Consider the following 20,024-nt stretch of genomic DNA (forward strand, 5'->3'; position numbering starts at 1 on the left):
ATCATCTTTTTCATCGTCATCGTCAAGGATGTTGTGATTCATGGTTCTCGTCATTAATATGCTGACACGACTCCACTTCGACATGTAATTTTACGAATGACCACACGGTAGAGTCATAGTCACGTTGGGCGGAAGGCTCAACGTTCCCGTTGTTCATTTCAGTCCTATGCGTTTTCCTTATGTGGTTCCAGATTTACCGCCAGATGTCGCGACGGCGCAACGGAGGAAGAGGGAGGAGTGGCGTGGCCTGGGAATGCGCTGCTTCCCATTCCAATCGCAGAGGCACAACATGGCGGAATAGGAGAAGCGGCCGACGCGCCCGGATACAGCGAATAAACCGTGGGATACATCGTGTGTTGTTTAAAGAACAGGGAAGACCTTTGGCAAGCATAACTAACAAGGATAAAAATATCAACTCTTGAGGCATCTTGTAATATGTTATTGGAGCACCACTAGAGCTCACTATTTTTTTTGCCCCACTTCAAATTGGTCGTCTGTCCGAGATCATTCCAATCACCCAGGCCCCCCACCCCGTACACACTCTCGGATCCTGGGGTGTGGAGACAGGGGCCGGGGAAGAGAGCGTGGAGAAAGAAATACAAAAATTACGCTATTTCGTATCTAAGGCTGCACTACACGGAAGGGGTGTCGAGGTGAGTTATTTTTCTATTCGCTTAATGACTGTATTACAAACTTCAGGATAACCGACACAGATTTGTCCAGTATCTCTTGTGTCACACCAGTAAGCACATTCTAGTTTGTCACACATTAGTTAGCAAGTAGCTAAAGCCCCTCGTGTAAATGGCTCCTTGATTTGAGAGACGGAGAACACTTTATGTAACATTACATGCATCTTAAGTTGTCCTGGGAACGCACCCAATTATGTTTAGAGCGACGCGAACATTAACAGAAGTAGCTGGGAGGCAGGGAGGGAAAATTGTGAGGGGGGCTGGTAAGAAGAGGGGGGAAAAGGAAGAGAGGCACAGCGTACCTTTTATTGAAATCAGACTGAGACTTCGCCAGAATGCGGTCGTGTTCCGTGAGCATGCATTGTTACAAAGCGCGTCGAAAAACAATGGGAGTCCAGTGCGTTCGAGTCGGACTAGACTACCTGACAGAAAAAGTACACATATTGATCCTCGCTTTGTTGCTACATGTTTTGAGAGGGTGTGTGTAATGGGGGGGGGGGGTATCGTTGGAGGGGGCTGAGGGGGGGTTACCGAGTCGGTGATTGGGGCATTGTGGAGGACAGCTCAGGAATTAGGTCGTACAATCATCTATTCCCTATCAAAACAGTTTGAATACCCTGTCTGTTCTTTCTGTTATTTCTTACCTATCGGGACGTTGCAGGTTATTTGCCCCCTCTATTTTAATGTTACTCTTTTTCCGTCTCGTAGCCTTCATGTATTTTCATCTGCATTGCTCCGATTTTTCTTTTTCTGGATGCCCATCCGGCAACATTGGTGCCAGCCAGCTGTATGTGTACTGCGGCTGAACACAGCAGCAACAGGGAGGTGTGTGGTCGTGTTTTCTCCGCCACAAGTTAGAATCAGCCTAGAGGGGAGATTTCAAAATCATCAAATAGGCCTATGTTTTTTTTTTTCTTCCTATTTACACGATACTGGCGTCCTCTGTTGCTTTGGTTGTTGGACATAAAGTTGGAGTAACTTGACTGGGTTCGGAGACAGTTAATGAAGCATCAGTGGATTTTTATCTTATATCTGTTTCTCTTCATGGTGGTGACTTGGCAGTACAGACTCAGCAGGGCATAGGAGTGCAGTGTAATTGAGTAATGGACGGTGGTGCACTGGAGACTGCTGTTTATCCCTAAAACATACATTGTTATTTAGACACTGGTATGGTAGCCTATTGTTGTGATAGTGGTATCTAAGCACCTCCCTCTCTCTTACTGTAACTCTTCATGTTATAATGAGTAGTTTTTAAAGCTTGCACGGTATGTGCTCCTGGTTTTAGAAGGATGGTGTACGTCAACACAATTTAATGCACTTTAGGGGACATAGTAGCTCCAAAAAGGCAGGCTTTAAATGCTACACAAGATCCCACTTTATCGTTCTGTGGATATAGTAAAGTGAGACATGACAAAAAGATGGACCAGTGTTGGAGAACAAAGAGTTACGCTTACTGTGGCCTGATGTAGAAAAGTCTGGATAATAATAATAAACACAGTTTATGAACCAGGCTTGGCACAAATCGCTCAGAGATTATTCTGGTCAGACCTGTACGGTTCTTTGTCTCGATCAGAACTCGGCTAATCTCGCCGCAATCTAGTACATTGTTTCTGATTCAGCTCTGCCCTGCATTTCTTACCGTAACCTCTTGCATTGCATGAATATGCCTGCCCAGTACTCGACAAGCTTTTTATTGTGTCAGTCTGCTGCAAGTCCACCCAGCATTTGATTTGTCTGGTCTGTTCTTCGTCAGGTTTCTCTACAGGTTCCTGCTCAACTCGTCATGTCTTGACTCGTTAGTACCCCTCCCTGGAAGCCTTGAAATTATGAAATATACCTTTAAATCTGGCAATCACAGGAAGTGGTGAAGACGCAGTGTTACTCATTGTCATGTCACTAGTTATTGTCCTGAACATTTTTTTTTAATATTGCCTCTGACTGGTATGTCTCCTCCATTTTCACCTTATGTGTGTCTGTGGATTATCTAATCAGATTGCTTTCTTTGGATTGCAGTGAAGACGAATAATGTCTTGTGCATGGACATTTTGTCTTTTCTTTGACATTATAACATCATGGAAGTTTTTCGTAATGTTTGTTTTGTAATGTTGCAGTTGTCAGTGACTGTGAGACAATACGGACAGGAAGACAGCTTTTGGTGTTTAAGTTGAAGGTTCATTTACAGGAAGTTATCAGGAGACTGACTAATTATTTGTCCAGAGAACGTATGTTCAATAGGATGTATGCATGTGTCATTGTTTGTGGACACTGCTCATACGAGAACTGAACGCTACCAAGCGCTGACACGGACTGTTCTACTACAATACTTACAGTTTCATTTATAGAACGCTGCACAGATGTTTACATTCCAACTGCACCCTTGTATGTATATTTTCCTAACTGCACTACTTGTGCATAGGGCCACTGCAATTCAGCAAATGGGCAATATCCTGAAGTGTAGTATCTCAGCTGCTAATCATTTTTCTTTATGTTTTTTTTTTTAATCATATTGTTTTATATCGTACTGTTTTATAGGTTACAGTAAAAAAAAAAAAAATACATTTTACATTATATTTATATATTTAGCACCTTAAGTTTGTATAGTTTATCTCTTTTCTATTTTCAATTGCTGTTTGTTATGTGTGAATGCACCGACAGGATTGCTACCTCAATTTCGTCGTACTCTGTGCAAAGACAGTAAAGGAATCTATCTATCTATCTATCTATCTATCTATCTATCTATCTATCTATCTATCTATCTATCTGTCTATCTATCTATTTATCTATGAATGATACACACATTTGTGTTAGTAACTGCATGTCTGTGAGATCTTTTGTTAGCGCAGCCTATCTTGAGTTCAATCTCGTGGACCTTGACTGGATAGCCTTTTTTTTTTTTCTTTTTTTTTTTGCTCTAGCGCTGAACTCACACAACGGTGTGAGTTAATCACACGTTTAATGATTAGTAGACAAGTTGAATCGGATGCTTTAGTGATGTATCAGAGGAAAAATGTGCTGTAAAGTTGACCCCCACAGGACTAAGCCTGAGAAATCCAGCTGTATTCTCCACCTTTGGTTCTGCTGATAGGCAGGAGTTCAGGAGTGTGTTAGGCCCCTGCATGCTTTGATTTGCACATCAGATTTGGGAGTTTTATCATAACGTTTAGTGATAATTGCCAAAGTACAGGCTGAATCAAACAAACCTTTGGTTTTACAGTTTTTGGTACAGATTATTGTAAACTCAGACCAGAGAAGATTATGTATGGACAAAATGGTCCTTAGATTGACCGTTTGAAAACGTATCCCGGTTCTGCTTGTACATCTGGTTTAAGAAGGCCTTTCCACTTTTGAACTGAGATTATAATCATGTGAAACGTTATTTTCGATTTCAGTGGAGTAAGTCCTCCCACACAAAAGATATGTGTCAGAGCAGGTGACGACCGGCTGCTAATCTCAGAGAGGGACAGTTATGTGGCATTGGCTTTGGTCAGTATCTGTTATTTTTGCACCATCAGAAAACGGAACACGCTCATGCCTCTCCACGTATCGCACACTTTACCAGAGCGTGAAACTCTTTTCTTTTCTTTTCTTTTTTTTTTTTCCTCCTCACACAAATCTTGCATAAGAGAGGAGCTTCAGTCTGTTGTGAAAATGAGAGACGTTTGCGTCAGTTCAGAATTATTTGTACCTCTGCATTGCCGTTTGAAGCTTTCGCATGCAGCACATAAGCCAATTACAGACACAAGAGATAGCAGAGGGGTGGAGCATTGGGCGTCATCTTCCTCCTGAGCTTCAGGACAGCACGTAGAGCAGAGCCCAGAGTCAGCGTGGACACATTCTCAGGACCACCCCTAGGGATTTGAGGGAGCAGTGAGTGTGTTATGGGGGCATTACAGGTTGTTGGCTTGCCATTGACTCACTGGATTGTGGTCTCTGGTTCACGGTGACTATGCGGAATACCACTATTAGTGCTGCTACTTCCTGTTCTCTCTGTGATGTGGCTAGAGAAGAGGGCCATGGGGCATTCTTTGGGAAACCCCAACATTCATTCACAATGTACCATGTGACCCCTACGAATCACAAGTGTTTACTCTGTCCCTTTCGAGCACTTACCGAACTCTCAGAGCCTCTGCCTGGTGTACTTTTTATTTATTTATTTATTTATTTATTTTTTACACGTAACACAGCTGAAAATCGGCATTTATTCCTCTCTTTAGAGCTTTGTTGGCACTTGTGCAGGAGATGAACGAACAGAAAGCAGGGCTAGTGGCCCAAAGGAAGTGGAGAGGATTGTGGGTGATGCATGTGTGGTGAGGAGTATAATCTGTGGTCTGTGTACCGCTGCAGCCTCGTCCTGTTCCTTGGCTTGGCCTACTTTGACGGAGATGAAGAGGAGCATTCAGAGTATTCCTGTCACATAGTGAAGCCCCTCAGGACACAGACTGGCGTATTAATAAACCATGAATAAGGACAGACAGACGCCTGTTATCCACCCCGGACTGAGCGCCCCCCTTTGGGCAAGGATGGTGTTCTCCCCCCCCCCCCCCCCGTAGAGAGACAGACAGAGAGAGAGAGAGAGAGAGAGAGAGAGAGAGAGAGGGAGGAGAAACCCCACTCCCCTAAATGACCCTGTTGGAGTCATTCATTCAGACCATCTCAGGTTAGATCTCAAGTGAGCGCTGCACCTGTTTAGTCAAAACAGGTTTATTACTGGGCTCATTTTGGATTGATTTTTGTTTGTTTGTAATACGCTCATGCCATGTGAGTGTGACAGTATGAGAACAGCTCACAGTCCTGTGACTGCTGAGTGATTTCATGACCATTATACCAGGCTCCAGGCGGTAACGCACTTCTGTGTACATTAGTCTGGGTTTAAACCATGACTTGTTTGGTATGTGTTTATAACTAAATAAATAATCACAGAAATGAAAATTGAATCATTTATGGAGACAGAAAAGTTCAAGTTAGAATAACTTCAGTTTCCCTGGAAGACCTTAAAGTGAATAAACATTGGTCAAGAAATAGGATATATTCTCGGTATCGTGTGTGAGCTAGATTGTTTTTCTATTGATATATAGACTTTCTTTCAGCAAAATTCTTGAACCATTATGCCCAGTCATGAAAATTGGAGCACTTAACCATAATTCGGCACAGAGGAATCTGTACGGCTATGTGAGACTTAAAATCTTTTGGGAGATCAGTCCATTTCGTACAGAAGTTCTCTGTTAACGGGCTTTTCCGTATAACCTCCCTTTTTTGAGAATTTTACGTTTTTGATGAATGTGGCTATAGTGTCATGTATTCCTTAATGAGTCTGTTTTGTCAACTGATCGGTTTGCATTTGGCTCTGAGAGGTGAGTGTGAAGACAGTTACAACGAGAATGTTAGTCCATCTCCTGCTGCGCCACAAAGTGGCTTTGTTTTTATTCCAAACGTCTTTTAATTTACACATTTAATTGGATGGAGCGAGACAGTGTATCCTCTGTGTATTTAATGCAGTGTAACAGGGATTGGACAGAGGGGCTTGGTTGGAGAGGCTGATTAAACCTCCAGCCACATGGCTAAATACACTCTCAGGACCAGTTTTACAGTACTCTCCAAAGACTGTCTTCACTCTCAGCACCGGCTGTGTATTAGCACAAAGAGGCTCTGATCTAGGCAGGCTTACACCACGTTACACAGAATAGGTCTGTGGGATGTGATCTTTTTAAAGAGCGGATACCGGCATAAGCTCGTGTACACACATACACAATTCATTCTGATTAGACTATGTAGTTGTGGAATGAAAATTATATCTCTTCAGCTGCTTAGATTGAATGAAATTATGTCTTTTCAGCTTCGGTAGTTACCGTAGCCCAAATGTCCTTAATCAGATGACATTATTTGAAACATTTTTCTTTCCTTAAATAAATCCGTGATTTCATACTTTTCAAGAAAAACACGATATTATATTGTATTATGTTGTACATTCTCGTACAATGCCATGCCAAAATAACGGGCCCAGTTAGGCCTAGTGGTTTTATACAGTCTGAAAGTGGCGAGATTGTATTACACAGTCGCGATTGAGTCATCCATGGTCAAAGTGAGGGTAGTGCGCATATTTCGGCAGCTACTTTTTTGTTCAGATTTGCTGTATGTTGCAAGAATTACAGAATTCCATTCATGAAAAGTTTCAGGGTACGCGATTCGCTGTTTTGTTTTGTTTTGTTTTGTTTTGTTTTTCCCGGGGCGGTTTGACAGAAACCCATCTCTCCGTGCTGTCAGGAGACAGTTGCTGTCATTTGGGGAACTGTGTTGTTCCATGTAGAAATAAGTGACACGTGCCCTTCTCCAAACATGATGAGATGCTTCACAGTATATAGAGTAAAAAATAGAGCAAATCGACTGGGATTATTCGGGTCGGACAGGGACTTCACCAGACTTTGCCGTTCTACTGTTAGGGGAACAGTCATACGAACAGGAGGTGTAAAAGTATGGGCTACTGTCCTTTCAAAATTCGGAGAAATTTTGGGACAAAAAAACCTCTCCTTCAAACCTAAATTAACCTTTGCAAAGTGCCATATAGTTCTCTGTCAGTGCCATATATTTCTATATCTGTCTCACTACGAAATACTTAGTTGTTCTTTCATCGTTTTATTTTAACGCGACGGCGTCTTAATTGAAATGCTGACCGTTTTCCGGCGCTTTCGAGCTCAGCGTTCGTGCAGCTCTCCTCGGCTAAGAGTCGGAATATTAGCACAGCGTTTGAATACGAGCGCTCGAGAGGAAGTTCCACAGTGAAGAGCCTGGGTGGACCACGGTCATGGAACAGATCTTATTGATTTGTCCTCTACTCGTTTCTCTCTTGGACGTACGCCAAATCAGGACCTTGTGCTTGTTTTGCATATACTTCATCCATGTTAGCCTGGATAACAGTAATGTATTCTCACCTCCCCTACACGCCCCATTTATTTTAGCTCCAAAATAAAAGCCAATAGGAAATGGCATTGACTATGAAAGACTGAAACAAGAGATGACAGATGTAATCTTGCTTCTGAGGTAGCTTCATATTTTGTTTTTGTCTGTGCATTTAACCGTAACACAAAAGCTAATAATTATGAAAGGGTTTGAGAACGGTAAGCACGCCAAGTCAAGTGTATCTGTGTTGAAAGAGTTATGTGAGGAGCGATTGTTACCGCCGATGATTTGTAGCCATACTACCGTGTTGGGTTGAACTAGGCTGGGACTCAGTCAGGGGTCATTTTCTCCTCTCGGATGAGTGAGGCATTTTCAGGACTAGCCGTCAGACAGACAGTAGAGGAAGGAAGTAATGTGCTCCCTCAGGTTCATGCCTTTCCTGACAGAGAGAGAGAGTGAGAGTGAGAGAGAGAGAGACTCAGATCTTCCTCTCTTCTCAGAGGTTCTGAGAACAAACTCATTCCTTTTAGATTTAGCTGATTAAATTGAATCTTTTATCTAAAGAACGTCCCTTTTATGTGTAGACGCAGTCATTTGACTAACCAAATCTGACAATCTGACACCGCTGTGGTTTTGCTGACAAAATGTTGGTTAAAAACAACACATCACAGAGAGAAAGCAAGCCATTGAGGCTAACTTAACCGTGGTGTCAGGGATAAATCCGTCTTTTTTTGCACCAACTGCTGGCTCTTTGTTGCTGAACCTGTATCTGTTAGTACCTAATTGACACAGTCTTTCGTTAAACCTCACTGACGTTCCACAGACACATTTGTAAGGTCAGCCATTGAGTGTAGAAATTCCTCATCCTCCCTGACTGTGCATTTCATGTCCAGATTTAGGGTGTTATCATACAGAGGACAAGCACAGGATGTTGCAGAGGGGAAGTGCTCAGGACTAAGCCACAGGGCTGGCTTAAAGCTGCTGGGGGGGGTGGGGGGGGGTTGGCATAGTTTTGGGCATGGAAGGCAAGGCTGTAATTGTGGGCATCTCATCAGCTGTGGGTATATAAATGTGGGAGAGAAAAGGATAGGAAATGTGTTGGGAGGGCAGGGGAGGGGGGGGGGGGGGGGCTAATACAGCCTTTGCCTTGGCTGTATATTTAGCAAATCAAGCCGAGACAAATCATTCAGTTCCTCAGACGCATTACCGTCTACCACAGGCCGGTTGATCTTTTGATCCCGGTCAGTTTTCGGTCATTTAAAATACTCTCAGAGACCGGGCAGCTCTCTGCGGAGTTAGAAATAGTCTCCTGCACTTTTAGGCTCTTAAGATAGATGTGTGTTATTTTGGAGCGAAAGAAATAGTGATTCCAGCCACTGTTCATTCACTGGCTGAACCAGGCCGCACTTGTTTGAGTAACAGTTCTCTTGTTGTGTAAGCTTTGCGGAACAGTGGCCGTTCTCCGTTCTCTGGATGTAAGACATGCTGATGAGTGCCAGACGGACTGGATTATGCCTGGGTCATGCCCCAGAGATTAGGATGTGGATTATCACAGCTGAGTCAGTGAGACGGCACTGAGACGTCCGTAGGGATTCCACCAAAGGCTGACAGTCAGTACTGCAAAACCTCCAGCCTTTGGTTTTGATGTGATTACGCCTACATTTTTCTCCCTATCTGAAATCTTAAGAGACTGGCCTGATATAGCACAGGAAGATTACAGTGGAAATTGTCTGTATACACTGGTGTTAACTTTCTTTTTTTTTTTTTTTTTCTTTTATGTTTCCAACTGATGCTGTTGGCAGTTAGCCACTCTCTGTTCATTTTTTGACGCGTGGTGTGGTTTGGTTTAGACCCTACCCCCGCAGTCAAACGATGCTCGGAGCTGAGAAGCGGTACGGCGGTGTGATTTTTAAAGTTAGAGCACGCCGACATAATGTGGAAACGGTGGGCAGTCCAGACAAAACCGTGTGACTTTTTCCTCAGACTTTCAGTGTCCTTATTTGTCAAGAAGAGATTATCTATATTTCTGAAGAAGCCAAAACGATGAAAACGAGACCTCGTCTTCATTATTATCTTCTTGTTTTGTTGTCTTTTTCGCCTAATGAAAGATCTCCATCTTTTTTCTTTCTGTAGGAAATCATTGTGCGAATGAGTGAGTGATGCAAACCTCGTTACTCCAGGTAAAGTCATTTACACCTATATAGACGACATCATAGTCTAGATTAAACTGCCCCCCCCCCCCCCATTCTGAGAGGTCCGAGTGTAACAAGGATTTTGCTGTTAGTGCTTAAACATTCTGTTTGAGGGATTTTATGTTCTCCAGTCATTTAGTGGGGAATATATTTTGAGTTTATGAGATTGAATTTGAATCTTCAAAAGGAGTGAATATAATGATGGTGTTACCGTGTCCTCTAAACCCTTACAGCGTCTCATCTGTTTGTTTGTTTTTTTGTTTCGTTTGTTTTATTCTGTTTTTTTTTTTTAAATCTCTTTTAGGGCAGAATGGGTATGTGTCCCCTGCTCCTGCTATTCAGTGTGGGCCTAGTGGCCCTCACCTTAGCCCAGGAACCCCAAGGAACCCCTCTAGGTAAGGAACCACTCTCAAAGCCAGTATTCAGTGGTCTAACACAAGACCGTTAAGAACACTTTGAAATATATCTGCCACGATCGCTCATCAAAATGTGGTAAATTACTGTACAAAATTGTGCAATTTGTACCACTCAAAGAAAACATACCAGTGTTTCCGCCTAAAGGTGAGGCAAAAATAGCTTTCTGTTAAAAAAAAAAAAAAAGTCGCTTTCTATTTTTAAAAACAAGCCTGCTGAATTTGGATCAGTGTACATACTCTCAAGCAGTTTGTCTTTCGGACAGCGTGAAGTACCGTGCTTCCTGTTTTTTCACTCTTCCAGGTCCTGTCCTGACTGCCAAGCCCACAGACCCTCCTGTTACACAACGCAACATAATCAATGGCACACAGATAGTTCCCACCGCAGCACCAAGAACAGTGCCACCTGTCGTTGCCACAACAACAGTAACTAAGGGAACAGAGAAGGACCCAGCAGTAGCTCCCACGGCTTCACCCGCACCTGCTCCGGACCCTATCCCTGCCCCTACAGCACAACCCCCAGCCCCGCCCACAGCTGCAACACCCCCTCCGCCCCCGTCACCCACCACGAAGGACGGAGATGGGAAAGACGGGAATAGCACCATCCCAACTATTCCTCCACCTGTACCCTCGCCAGCTCCCAGTGAAGTTCCCTCACCAAAACCAACTGTCACAACAGAGTCTCCCAAGATATACACATCACCTCAATCCAGCAGGGCTCCAGGTACAGTGTGTGTGTGTGTGTGTGTGTGTGTGTGTGTGTGTGTGTGTGTGTGTGTGTGTGTGTGTGTGTGTGTGAGACAGAGAGGGGGTATGTGTATGAGACTGTGTGTTTCTGAGGGAGGCGAGATTGTGCCGGCGTCTTGGCTGTCAGTGTGAGTGTGAGTAGCACATTAAACTTTAAATCTCAACACTCGCACACCATAACTCCCACTCTGTCCATGGTAAATGTTTAAAGGTGGCTTGGAAAATTATTTTCACGCTGTGTTTGTGTGAAGGGAGTGAAAATTAAACACAGAACATCCAGTTCTTTTTTTTTTTTTTTTTTAAGTTTTTTTCCAGAATGTGACTAAAGAGCTGTTTTTGACGATGCTTTCGCTTTCTATTAGATAGCTGTGGTCACACGTTCTTTGTCTGATGTGTGTGAAGGGTGAATGAATGCGATTTGCATAGCTTTGACTTAACTAGTGATGTGTTTTGTTTTTCAGCGGGGGACGGAAATGGAGATAGCGAAGGTAAAAATTTGAGATCGTTCTTACGGTTTTGGACCGTTCTTACGGTTTTGGACCGTGCCAGCACCTTTTGAAACTTGGATATTTATAGGAATATTTTTCATAACTTTTGACACTGATGAGTAGCGTATGTGGCTTTAGTGACATTACCTTGTTATAGCTGACTGTTCAGCTCTCCTCAGACTCCACTACTGCTTTTAGGTGGAATCTTCACAAATTACGTTCTCTGTTTTTCTCTCTCTTTTTTTTTTTTTACACTTATGAAGCTGAGTTTTTCATTTTCATTCATTTGTTTTTGACTGCCCATCTTTGAATGTCAGAATACACCATCCCTGGCCTCTCGATGTGTCAAACGGTATCTGTAGACTTAGGTTATTCAGTCTGTGACAAATCAAAAATAGGATATACCCGTTAAACAGTGCTGCAGCGCGCTGGTCGGCAGATTAATGTTCCAACGTGAGGTTGTTAATACACCACTGCTCTGTGTTATTTCTACAGTTCCTTCCATTTAAAGTTTTTTTTTTTTTCTCCTTTTTTTTTTCCTCCCTGCAGATCCAAATGAGACACCAATCATTGCAGTGATGGTGGCCCTGTCTTCCCTGCTGGTCATCGTCTTCATTGTCATCGTCCTCTACATGCTCAGGTTGTTCTACCTTGATATACTTTAGCACTGATACATGTTTACCCAATGATGTTTTTGTTTCTTCTTTGGTTTTGTTTTTTGTTTTTATTTTTTACAAAGACACTCACACAAATGCTTATATCTCTCACACACACACACACACACACACACACACACACACACTCGTGGGTTCACATCATAATAAGTGAACAGATGAGAGAAGGTGGTGAAGCCCACGCACATAGCCATTCATTGGCAAACCCACAGTCTCAGCAGGAGACTCGAGCGTTGAATTGACCGGTTACCATAGTAATGTCTGGGTTTTGTTCTCTTCTACTTTGTCTGCATGTCAGGTTTAAGAAATACAAGCAGGCAGGCAGCCACTCGAACTCTTTCAGACTGATCAATGGCAGAGCGGACGACACAGGTACAAACTTGTCCTTCTCCAAGTTCTTCTTTAATTTCGTCCTTTCGCCTTGCCATCTCAGAGCGGATTTGATCATGTTTTTTTTTTCATTTACATCACAGTTGGAAATTTGACTGCTTTGTGATCTTGCTTAAACCGTTTTGTCCAAAACTCAGAAAATATCGGCCAAGTAAATGATCAATCCTAAATGTGTGATTTTGGCTTCAACACCTGTGTGGATGTTGAATTGTGTTGTGTCGCCCTCTGCTGGGCAACTTGTGAACAACGAAAACTGCCAGTATATATGTATAACTGATGCATTGGAAGGTCTATGAATTTTTATAGTTATATTCGTATATTCATTTTTAAATAGCATTGATTTGTAAAACCTTTTTATTTCTCTAAAATATTATGCTTGTTTCATGTTTTTAATACCCTTTTTGCACATCTCTCTCTCTCTTTCTCTCTCTCTCTCTCTCTCCTCCTGTTCCTTCCACTCTTTCCTTTCCTTTCCTTCTCCCTCCCTTCCTGCTCAACATCACAGAACATCAGAGTGTGCCACTATTGGCTCGCTCTCCCAGCACAAACAGGAAGTACCCGCCCCTTCCTGTGGACAAGCTAGAGGAGGAAATGAACCGTCGCATGGCTGACGACAATAAGCTCTTCCGGGAGGAATTCAATGTAAGGCTTTCTTACAAAGCTCACTGTAAAAGCCAAGGCTTCCCTGACCCCACTGCCCAGTGGAGTATCCAGGGTGTACACCAAAATGATAGTCAGTCCACTTTAGGCATAGTCAGCACTTTAGCTGTGAACCAGCTTTTCATTTGAAGCTGTCAGATCTGTTTAGTTTGATCTGGCCGCTTCTTCCTCCACAGTTCTCAGTGACATTCCGCTGCCACACACATATAACACAACGCTTGTTGGCTCATTTGGAGTGACTGTGTCATATTACTCCAAGCCATCTGTTCCCAAAACATTTTTTACACTTTTCTCATATCCTGACAAATTCTACAAACACTCACGTCCTTGCTAAAAAGAAGAGCTGAAGTTCTTTGCAGGCTAGTGTTTATGTGACAGTTTTTTTTTAGTTGTTTCGTTACACACCAATAAAGAAGTCCCCATAGAGCATTCTTAATATCAATAAGTATTTATTTATATATATGTTGAAGAGCCATGTATTCCTAGCTAATGTTGAAGCTAATAGTATGTATGAAGCTGCTGGATCTTCTGTGTTTTAACAGTGTTCCTTCTAATCTCTCTCTCTCTCTCTCACTCTCACACTCACTCACTCACTCTCTCTCTCTCTCCCTCTCTGGATCCTGTGATTGATTCTCTGCCCGTTGTGTTCAGGCCTTGCCAGTGTGTCCTATCCAGGCGTCATGTGATGCGGCCTCTAAGGAGGAGAACAAGGAGAAGAACAGATATGTCAACATCCTGCCTTGTGAGTCCTTCCCGCAGTTTATCAGCAGACTCCAGCTGACAGGCCCAAGCACTGCATTTCTCGGGCAAAAGTCATGATTTCAGTAATCCTGTAAATGATACTGAAGTCAAAGTACAGCCTTAACTCAGTCAACTGAGCTTTCACCTATTAAAAACACATCAAAGCCAAAATCCGTATGTGCATAAATGTTAATGCTTAAAAAAAACTAACTCTCTCTTTCTCTCTCTCCCTCTCTCTCTCCCCCTCTCTCTCAGATGATCATTCCAGAGTGCACCTCAGTCCACTGGAAGGAGTCCCAGACTCTGACTTCATCAATGCGTCCTACATTAATGTAAGTGTTGAAGGAAAAGTTAAAGGAGGGATGGGGCTGTTATCTAATGGACGGTACTGACTGTTACTCCCATCTCCCTCCTCTGTCTCTCTCTTTCCTCCTCTCTCAGGGCTATCAGGAGAAGAACAAGTTCATTGCTGCCCAAGGTACAAACAGTAGCATGACTGGTGAAAATAGTCTGTTTTAAATTTTCCAATATTGTGTAATGAGCACTGTGACTGGTTTCGTAAAGAAAAACAAAGCTCTCCCTATGTTTCCCCTCCAGGACCCAAGGAGGAGACAGTGAATGATTTCTGGAGAATGATTTGGGAGCAGAACACAGCCACCATTGTCATGGTTACCAATTTGAAAGAGAGAAAAGAGGTAAAGAGATAGAAAAGCACTGTTATTTACGACGCAGAACGAATGTGATGGCATTTCATTGGCCTGCTTTTAGTAAGCGGCATGTGATAACAATCGCAGTCCTATTTGCAGTTTCCCGCGGATTAATAATTATCCTATCACTGTGTGGTTATTATGGTCTGTATCGGTAATGATAAGAGAAAACAGTGCCGTAACTCGCACTGATGAAGGCATTGGTACGAATTGTGATGACCGATAAGAATTTCTAGTGTCCGTGATAAAAATGAAGGTTATAATAAGAGAGAATGGTTTTGAGAATTGTATGTTTATGCTGAAGGTAAAGTCTTTGACTTCAGTATGTGTGGCGTTTTTGTGGTACGTGGTTCCAGTGAAGGACAGATGCTGCTGCTGATAACGCTGATGGTTGTGCTTGGTTTTCTGCTTGCTCTGTGTAGTGTAAGTGTGCTCAGTACTGGCCGGACCAGGGCTGCTGGACATATGGCAATATCCGCGTCTCGGTGGAGGACGTTACCGTGCTGGTGGACTACACCATCCGCAAGTTCTGCATTCAGCAGGTAAGCTGCTTTCCAGTACTTTCCCTAATGTCTTTCCTGTTCGTCTTACCGGGATGTAAGAGATGGCCTTCTGACATTCTTAACGACTAGACTCGAAGCTCCCTGATTTGCTTTTGTCTTTTTGTTCTTGTTTTCTCTCTCTCTCTCTCTCTCTCTCTCTCTCTGTAGGTAGGCGATCCACCGGGGAAGAAACCACAGAGGCTGGTCACTCAGTTTCACTTTACCAGTTGGCCTGACTTTGGCGTCCCCTTCACACCTATTGGCATGCTCAAATTCCTCAAGAAAGTCAAAACCTGCAACCCTCAATACGCTGGGCCTATTGTAGTGCACTGCAGGTGAGGGTCTCTACACTCTCTTTCTTCTTCTTTTTTTTTTCCTTTAGTCTATCACTCCATAGTCTTTCATTGTCCTCCACTCTCCTGTGTGTATGTGAAAGAAAACATCCAGTTTAGTCCTTCACTCTGTCTCTCTCTCTTTCTCTCTCTCTGTCTCTATCTCTGTCTCTCTCTTTCTCTCGCTCCCTCTCTCAGTGCGGGTGTAGGGAGAACAGGCACGTTCATAGTGATAGATGCCATGTTGGATATGATGGCAGCTGAGAGGAAAGTGGACGTCTTTGGCTTTGTGACACGGATCCGAGCCCAGCGCTGTCAGATGGTCCAGACCGATGTGAGTTTAAATGAGATCGTTCATCCCCCAATTCAAATTCAGCCATTCCCACGCTGACCCCAGGTTCAAGTGTTACGTAGTGTGGATGGATTCCAGTGTCAGTTTTTGTGTAAGCTTCATGTAAAGCTTTATTTTGACTGATTTTTTTTTTTTTTTTGTAAATCCCACCATAAATTAGCAACACGGACACTCAGGCTGTAGTTCCTCCGCCGCTTCAGGGGGATATCGAATGTTCAAATGAGCTTTGCAAATTTGTAATAACATATTTCTCTCTGTATCCTTCTCTCTGTCATCCACTTCATTCTATTTTCTCTCTTTTCTCTCTTTCTGCGTCTCACATTCACCTCTTTACATCTCTTTGTTCTTCCTTTTTCTTTTTCTCTTTCTCTTTTCTCTTTTCTCTCTCTCTCTCTCTCTCTCTCCACAGATGCAGTATGTCTTTATATTCCAGGCCTTGCTGGAGCATTACTTGTACGGAGACACAGAGTTGGAGGTCACGTCTCTGGAGTCCCACTTGACTAAACTCTATGCTTCGGTACCCGGAGCTGGCTGCAGTGGCCTGGAAGCTGAGTTCAAGGTAAATCAGCTTTTTTCAAACCGTCTATTTCTGAAACTCTTCTTCGAATGATTAACACAAAACTTTCTCCAGTGAACGCAGCCCACCCCCCCCCCCCCCCCCCCCCCCCGTTGGAGTCGGTCTTTAGTATTTTTGTTTATTTCTAACACTTTGTATTTCAAAGACTGAAAAAGAACACTAGTTACTTACTCAGACAGATGAGACTTTGAGGAGGAATTCAGATTCAGGGAATTATTGGTAGTTGAGATGATGGCTTGTTGATTATATGTGGGGGAAAAGAATGGGGGTGTATTACCGGTAAACAAAAATAAATTTCATTACTTCTCTCCCGTGATTTGAGAGGGTCTTCTGCAGACTTGGCTATTCTTGGCTTTTCCCACATGTTCTTAAACACGTTTTCATCTTCGCCTTTTCCGTTCTGTGATTCCTTTGCTTTCCATCTGCCGTGACATTCTTTTTTTTTTTTTTTGGTGCTTTTCGGATTATTTTAACAAAAGCTTATGTGCCTTAAAAATGTAATACACAACAGATGTTAAAATGGTGGCTGGCAAGGAGCCATTTCATTATGAATCCTCCCTCTCTTTCTCTCTCTCTCTTTCTCTCTCTCTCTCTCTCTCTCTCTCTCTCTGTGTAGAAACTCACCTCTATAAAGATCCAGAATGACAAGATGAGAACAGGAAACCTTCCTGCCAATATGAAAAAGAATCGAGTGCTGCAGATAATTCCATGTGAGTAACTTCAGGGTGTGTGTGTGTGTTTGATTTGTCTGTATTTGAACGCGAATAGGTCATGTAAAGAGTGATCCACACAAAGTGTGTTTTCAAAGTTCCCCTCAGTCCTCTGCAGTTTGCACTATGTAGTTCATATATTTATCATATTTTTCCCGTTGGCTCTTTTCTCTCACAGACGAGTTTAATAGAGTGATCATCCCCGTGAAGAGGGGTGAGGAGAACACAGACTACGTTAATGCCTCCTTCATCGACGTGAGTTCACACAAACACAGCGCGCTAACTCAAACCCCACACAAAAGCTTACAAATGCTCACCAGAGCTCAGATGGGCTTCATGCACCGCCGGCAGAACACACACCGCTAGCTGGTTTTGTTTCTGGAACAGCTGGACTGCTGAATTTTTTGCTCATGAGATCATGCAAACACCCACACAGATATTAGGAAATCAGCACCGGCTGACGGCTGTGCATATGTATTTTCTCTGAGGCGTTAGTGTTTCATTCTTTTTTTTTTTTTCTTAACAAGTGAAATAGTTTGTCGTTCCTGTTGTCTTTATATAACAGCATATGTGCGTGTGTGTACATATATATATATATATATATATTTGTATATTTGTATGTTTTACATTTATGTAAAACCTTGATATAAAAACTTGTTATTCTCTGTTATTCTCTACATAGCTCTTCAAATTTCACACCATATTATCATTACACGGTTGAAAATGTTGATTATATTAATAATAAAAAAGAAAAAAGGCTTTTTTTGTTAACTCATGCTGTCGGTGTGTGTGTGTGTGTGTGTGTGCGCTCGCAGGGCTACAGGCAGAAAGACTCGTACATGGCTAGCCAGGGTCCGCTGCAGCATACCATCGAGGATTTCTGGAGAATGATCTGGGAATGGAGGAGCTGCTCCATAGTCATGCTCACCGAACTGGAGGAGAGAGGCCAGGTAGGAGGAGGAACTTTGTGCTCTACACTCTGTGCCCTGTTCGGGTTTTTTTTTTTCTTTAATCCGTTCTTTTTCTTTCATCGTAAGACTGTCGAAGCGATAACTCTTTTTCTGTCATGGATAACTTTAAGTGTGGTAAAAATGGCCGTCCCCTCTGACAGTGTTTACGTCCATCTCTATCTGGTTTTATCTGTCATATTCACACTCTCTCTCTCTCTCTCCATCTTTCTCTGTAGGAGAAGTGTGCACAGTATTGGCCCAGTGATGGAGTGATGGTGTGTGGAGACATGTCCATTGAGTTGAAGAGAGAAGAGGAGAGCGAGAGCTATACTGTCAGAGACCTTCTAGTCACCAACAACAGAGTAAGTCCCATAGCAATGACACGTTACATTCTGTTCCATCACCCAGACAAGGGACAAGGTCAAGGTCAATTTTTACTTTTGTGGTTTTATTGCTCTGTGACAGAATGTGGAATTGGCATGTCTAAATGTGAAATGTGCGTCTGTACTTAGACGGAGCCCTTTTTTTTTTTTTACTCTAGTCTTCCCCTGGGTTCCTCGTACATGATTTTTTTTTTTTCTTTTCTGCTTCTCTCTCTGCAGGAGAACAAGGCCCGTGCAGTGAGGCAGTTTCACTTCCACGGCTGGCCAGAGGTGGGCATCCCCACCGACGGGAAAGGCATGATCAACATCATCGCCGCCGTGCAGAAGCAACAGCAGCAGTCTGGAAACCACCCAATCACCGTGCACTGCAGGTAATCCACGCTGTAACCTCCCAGCCAATCAGAGTGCTCGGCCTAATCAAAAGGATGTTAAGACACGCTGCAGTTCCCTAAGGAGACTTCTCTTAATGTTTTTCGATTCAGCGCCGGGGCGGGGCGGACCGGAACATTCTGTGCTTTAAGCACGGTTCTGGAAAGGGTGAAGGCAGAGGGCATTCTGGACGTGTTTCAGACGGTCAAGAGCCTGCGACTACAGAGGCCTCACATGGTGCAGACACTGGTATGTGACCAGCCTCCGTCGTAGTTATTAACGTTTACCTCCAACACAATCCTGATATTGCTTATCTCTGACCTGAGAACGGTGCTTGCAGGAGTGAACTGCGGTACAGCGGGATTTCACATCACTGAACTTTTTTTTTTTCCTTTTTCTACTTAATTTGGCCATGTAACGTTAAACGCGTTTGACAGGTTCTGAAATCGCCTCCTTTACCTCTTGTTTGTTTTTTTTACACAGGAGCAGTACGAGTTCTGCTACAAAGTGGTCCAGGAGTATATCGATGCCTTTTCCGACTACGCCAACTTCAAGTAGGGATCTGAGTGAACGGACATACACGGAGCTACGCGCACTCACACTCACACACACACACACACACACACACACAAGCACGCACGCACACGCGCGCGCACGTTCTCATACACAAACACGGAAAAGCTCGGCACAGCCCGAGGGGAAAACGAAACGCCTGAACCGGGGGAAAAGGGAACGGAAAAGTTGGAATCAACAAGGACAAACGAGGAAGATGTGCCGGAGTTTGGAGAGAAAAAAAAAAAAAAATCAGAGATGCCTTCTTGAATATTTTGTAATATTGTTCTTGTTAATATGGCCCTCTCACAGTTTTCCCCAATGTAAATAAGCATACCCATTCACATGTTATTTTTAGAGGCAGTTAGGCAGCAGGTTATATATTAGTTGAAAAAAAAAAGCTGGAGCAGAGGGGAAGCTTTTTCCTTGGTGTTTTTTTTTTTTTTTTTTTAATGAATTTTTTTTTCCTCTCTGCAGTTGTGTGACTGAGACTTTGTATGAGTGGTAGCTCAATTCTCTCTTGCTGTAGCTTTTTTGCTGATTGGCTAACCTCAGCACTGTGTGTGTGCGCGTGTGTGTGTGCGCGTGTGCATCCAGAAAAGGCTGTGATCATGATGTGTTCTGTCAATAACTTTTCTCTTACACTCATGCTACTACTACAG

General features: G+C 43.1%; 1 protein-coding gene across 1 annotated transcript; it reads left to right on the forward strand.

Moving 5' to 3' along the window:
- Nucleotides 1-346: 346 nt before the first annotated feature.
- Nucleotides 347-19,778, forward strand: ptpra (protein tyrosine phosphatase receptor type A). The gene is made up of 23 exons (XM_030768247.1): nucleotides 347-653; nucleotides 9,717-9,763; nucleotides 10,080-10,170; nucleotides 10,493-10,912; nucleotides 11,397-11,423; nucleotides 11,973-12,063; nucleotides 12,396-12,469; nucleotides 12,993-13,129; nucleotides 13,799-13,889; nucleotides 14,144-14,220; nucleotides 14,330-14,366; nucleotides 14,486-14,583; nucleotides 15,018-15,137; nucleotides 15,306-15,472; nucleotides 15,668-15,803; nucleotides 16,231-16,380; nucleotides 17,015-17,108; nucleotides 17,287-17,363; nucleotides 17,924-18,058; nucleotides 18,295-18,420; nucleotides 18,661-18,812; nucleotides 18,924-19,059; nucleotides 19,294-19,778. Exons 2-23 carry the CDS (start codon nucleotides 9,743-9,745, stop codon nucleotides 19,366-19,368), a joined length of 2,532 nt encoding a protein of 843 aa, XP_030624107.1. The 5' UTR covers nucleotides 347-653; nucleotides 9,717-9,742; the 3' UTR covers nucleotides 19,369-19,778.
- The last annotated feature ends 246 nt before the right edge of the window (nucleotides 19,779-20,024 follow it).

The sequence above is a fragment of the Chanos chanos genome, chromosome 3 (assembly GCF_902362185.1).
Source record: "Chanos chanos chromosome 3, fChaCha1.1, whole genome shotgun sequence".
NCBI classification, from domain to species: Eukaryota; Metazoa; Chordata; class Actinopteri; order Gonorynchiformes; family Chanidae; genus Chanos; species Chanos chanos.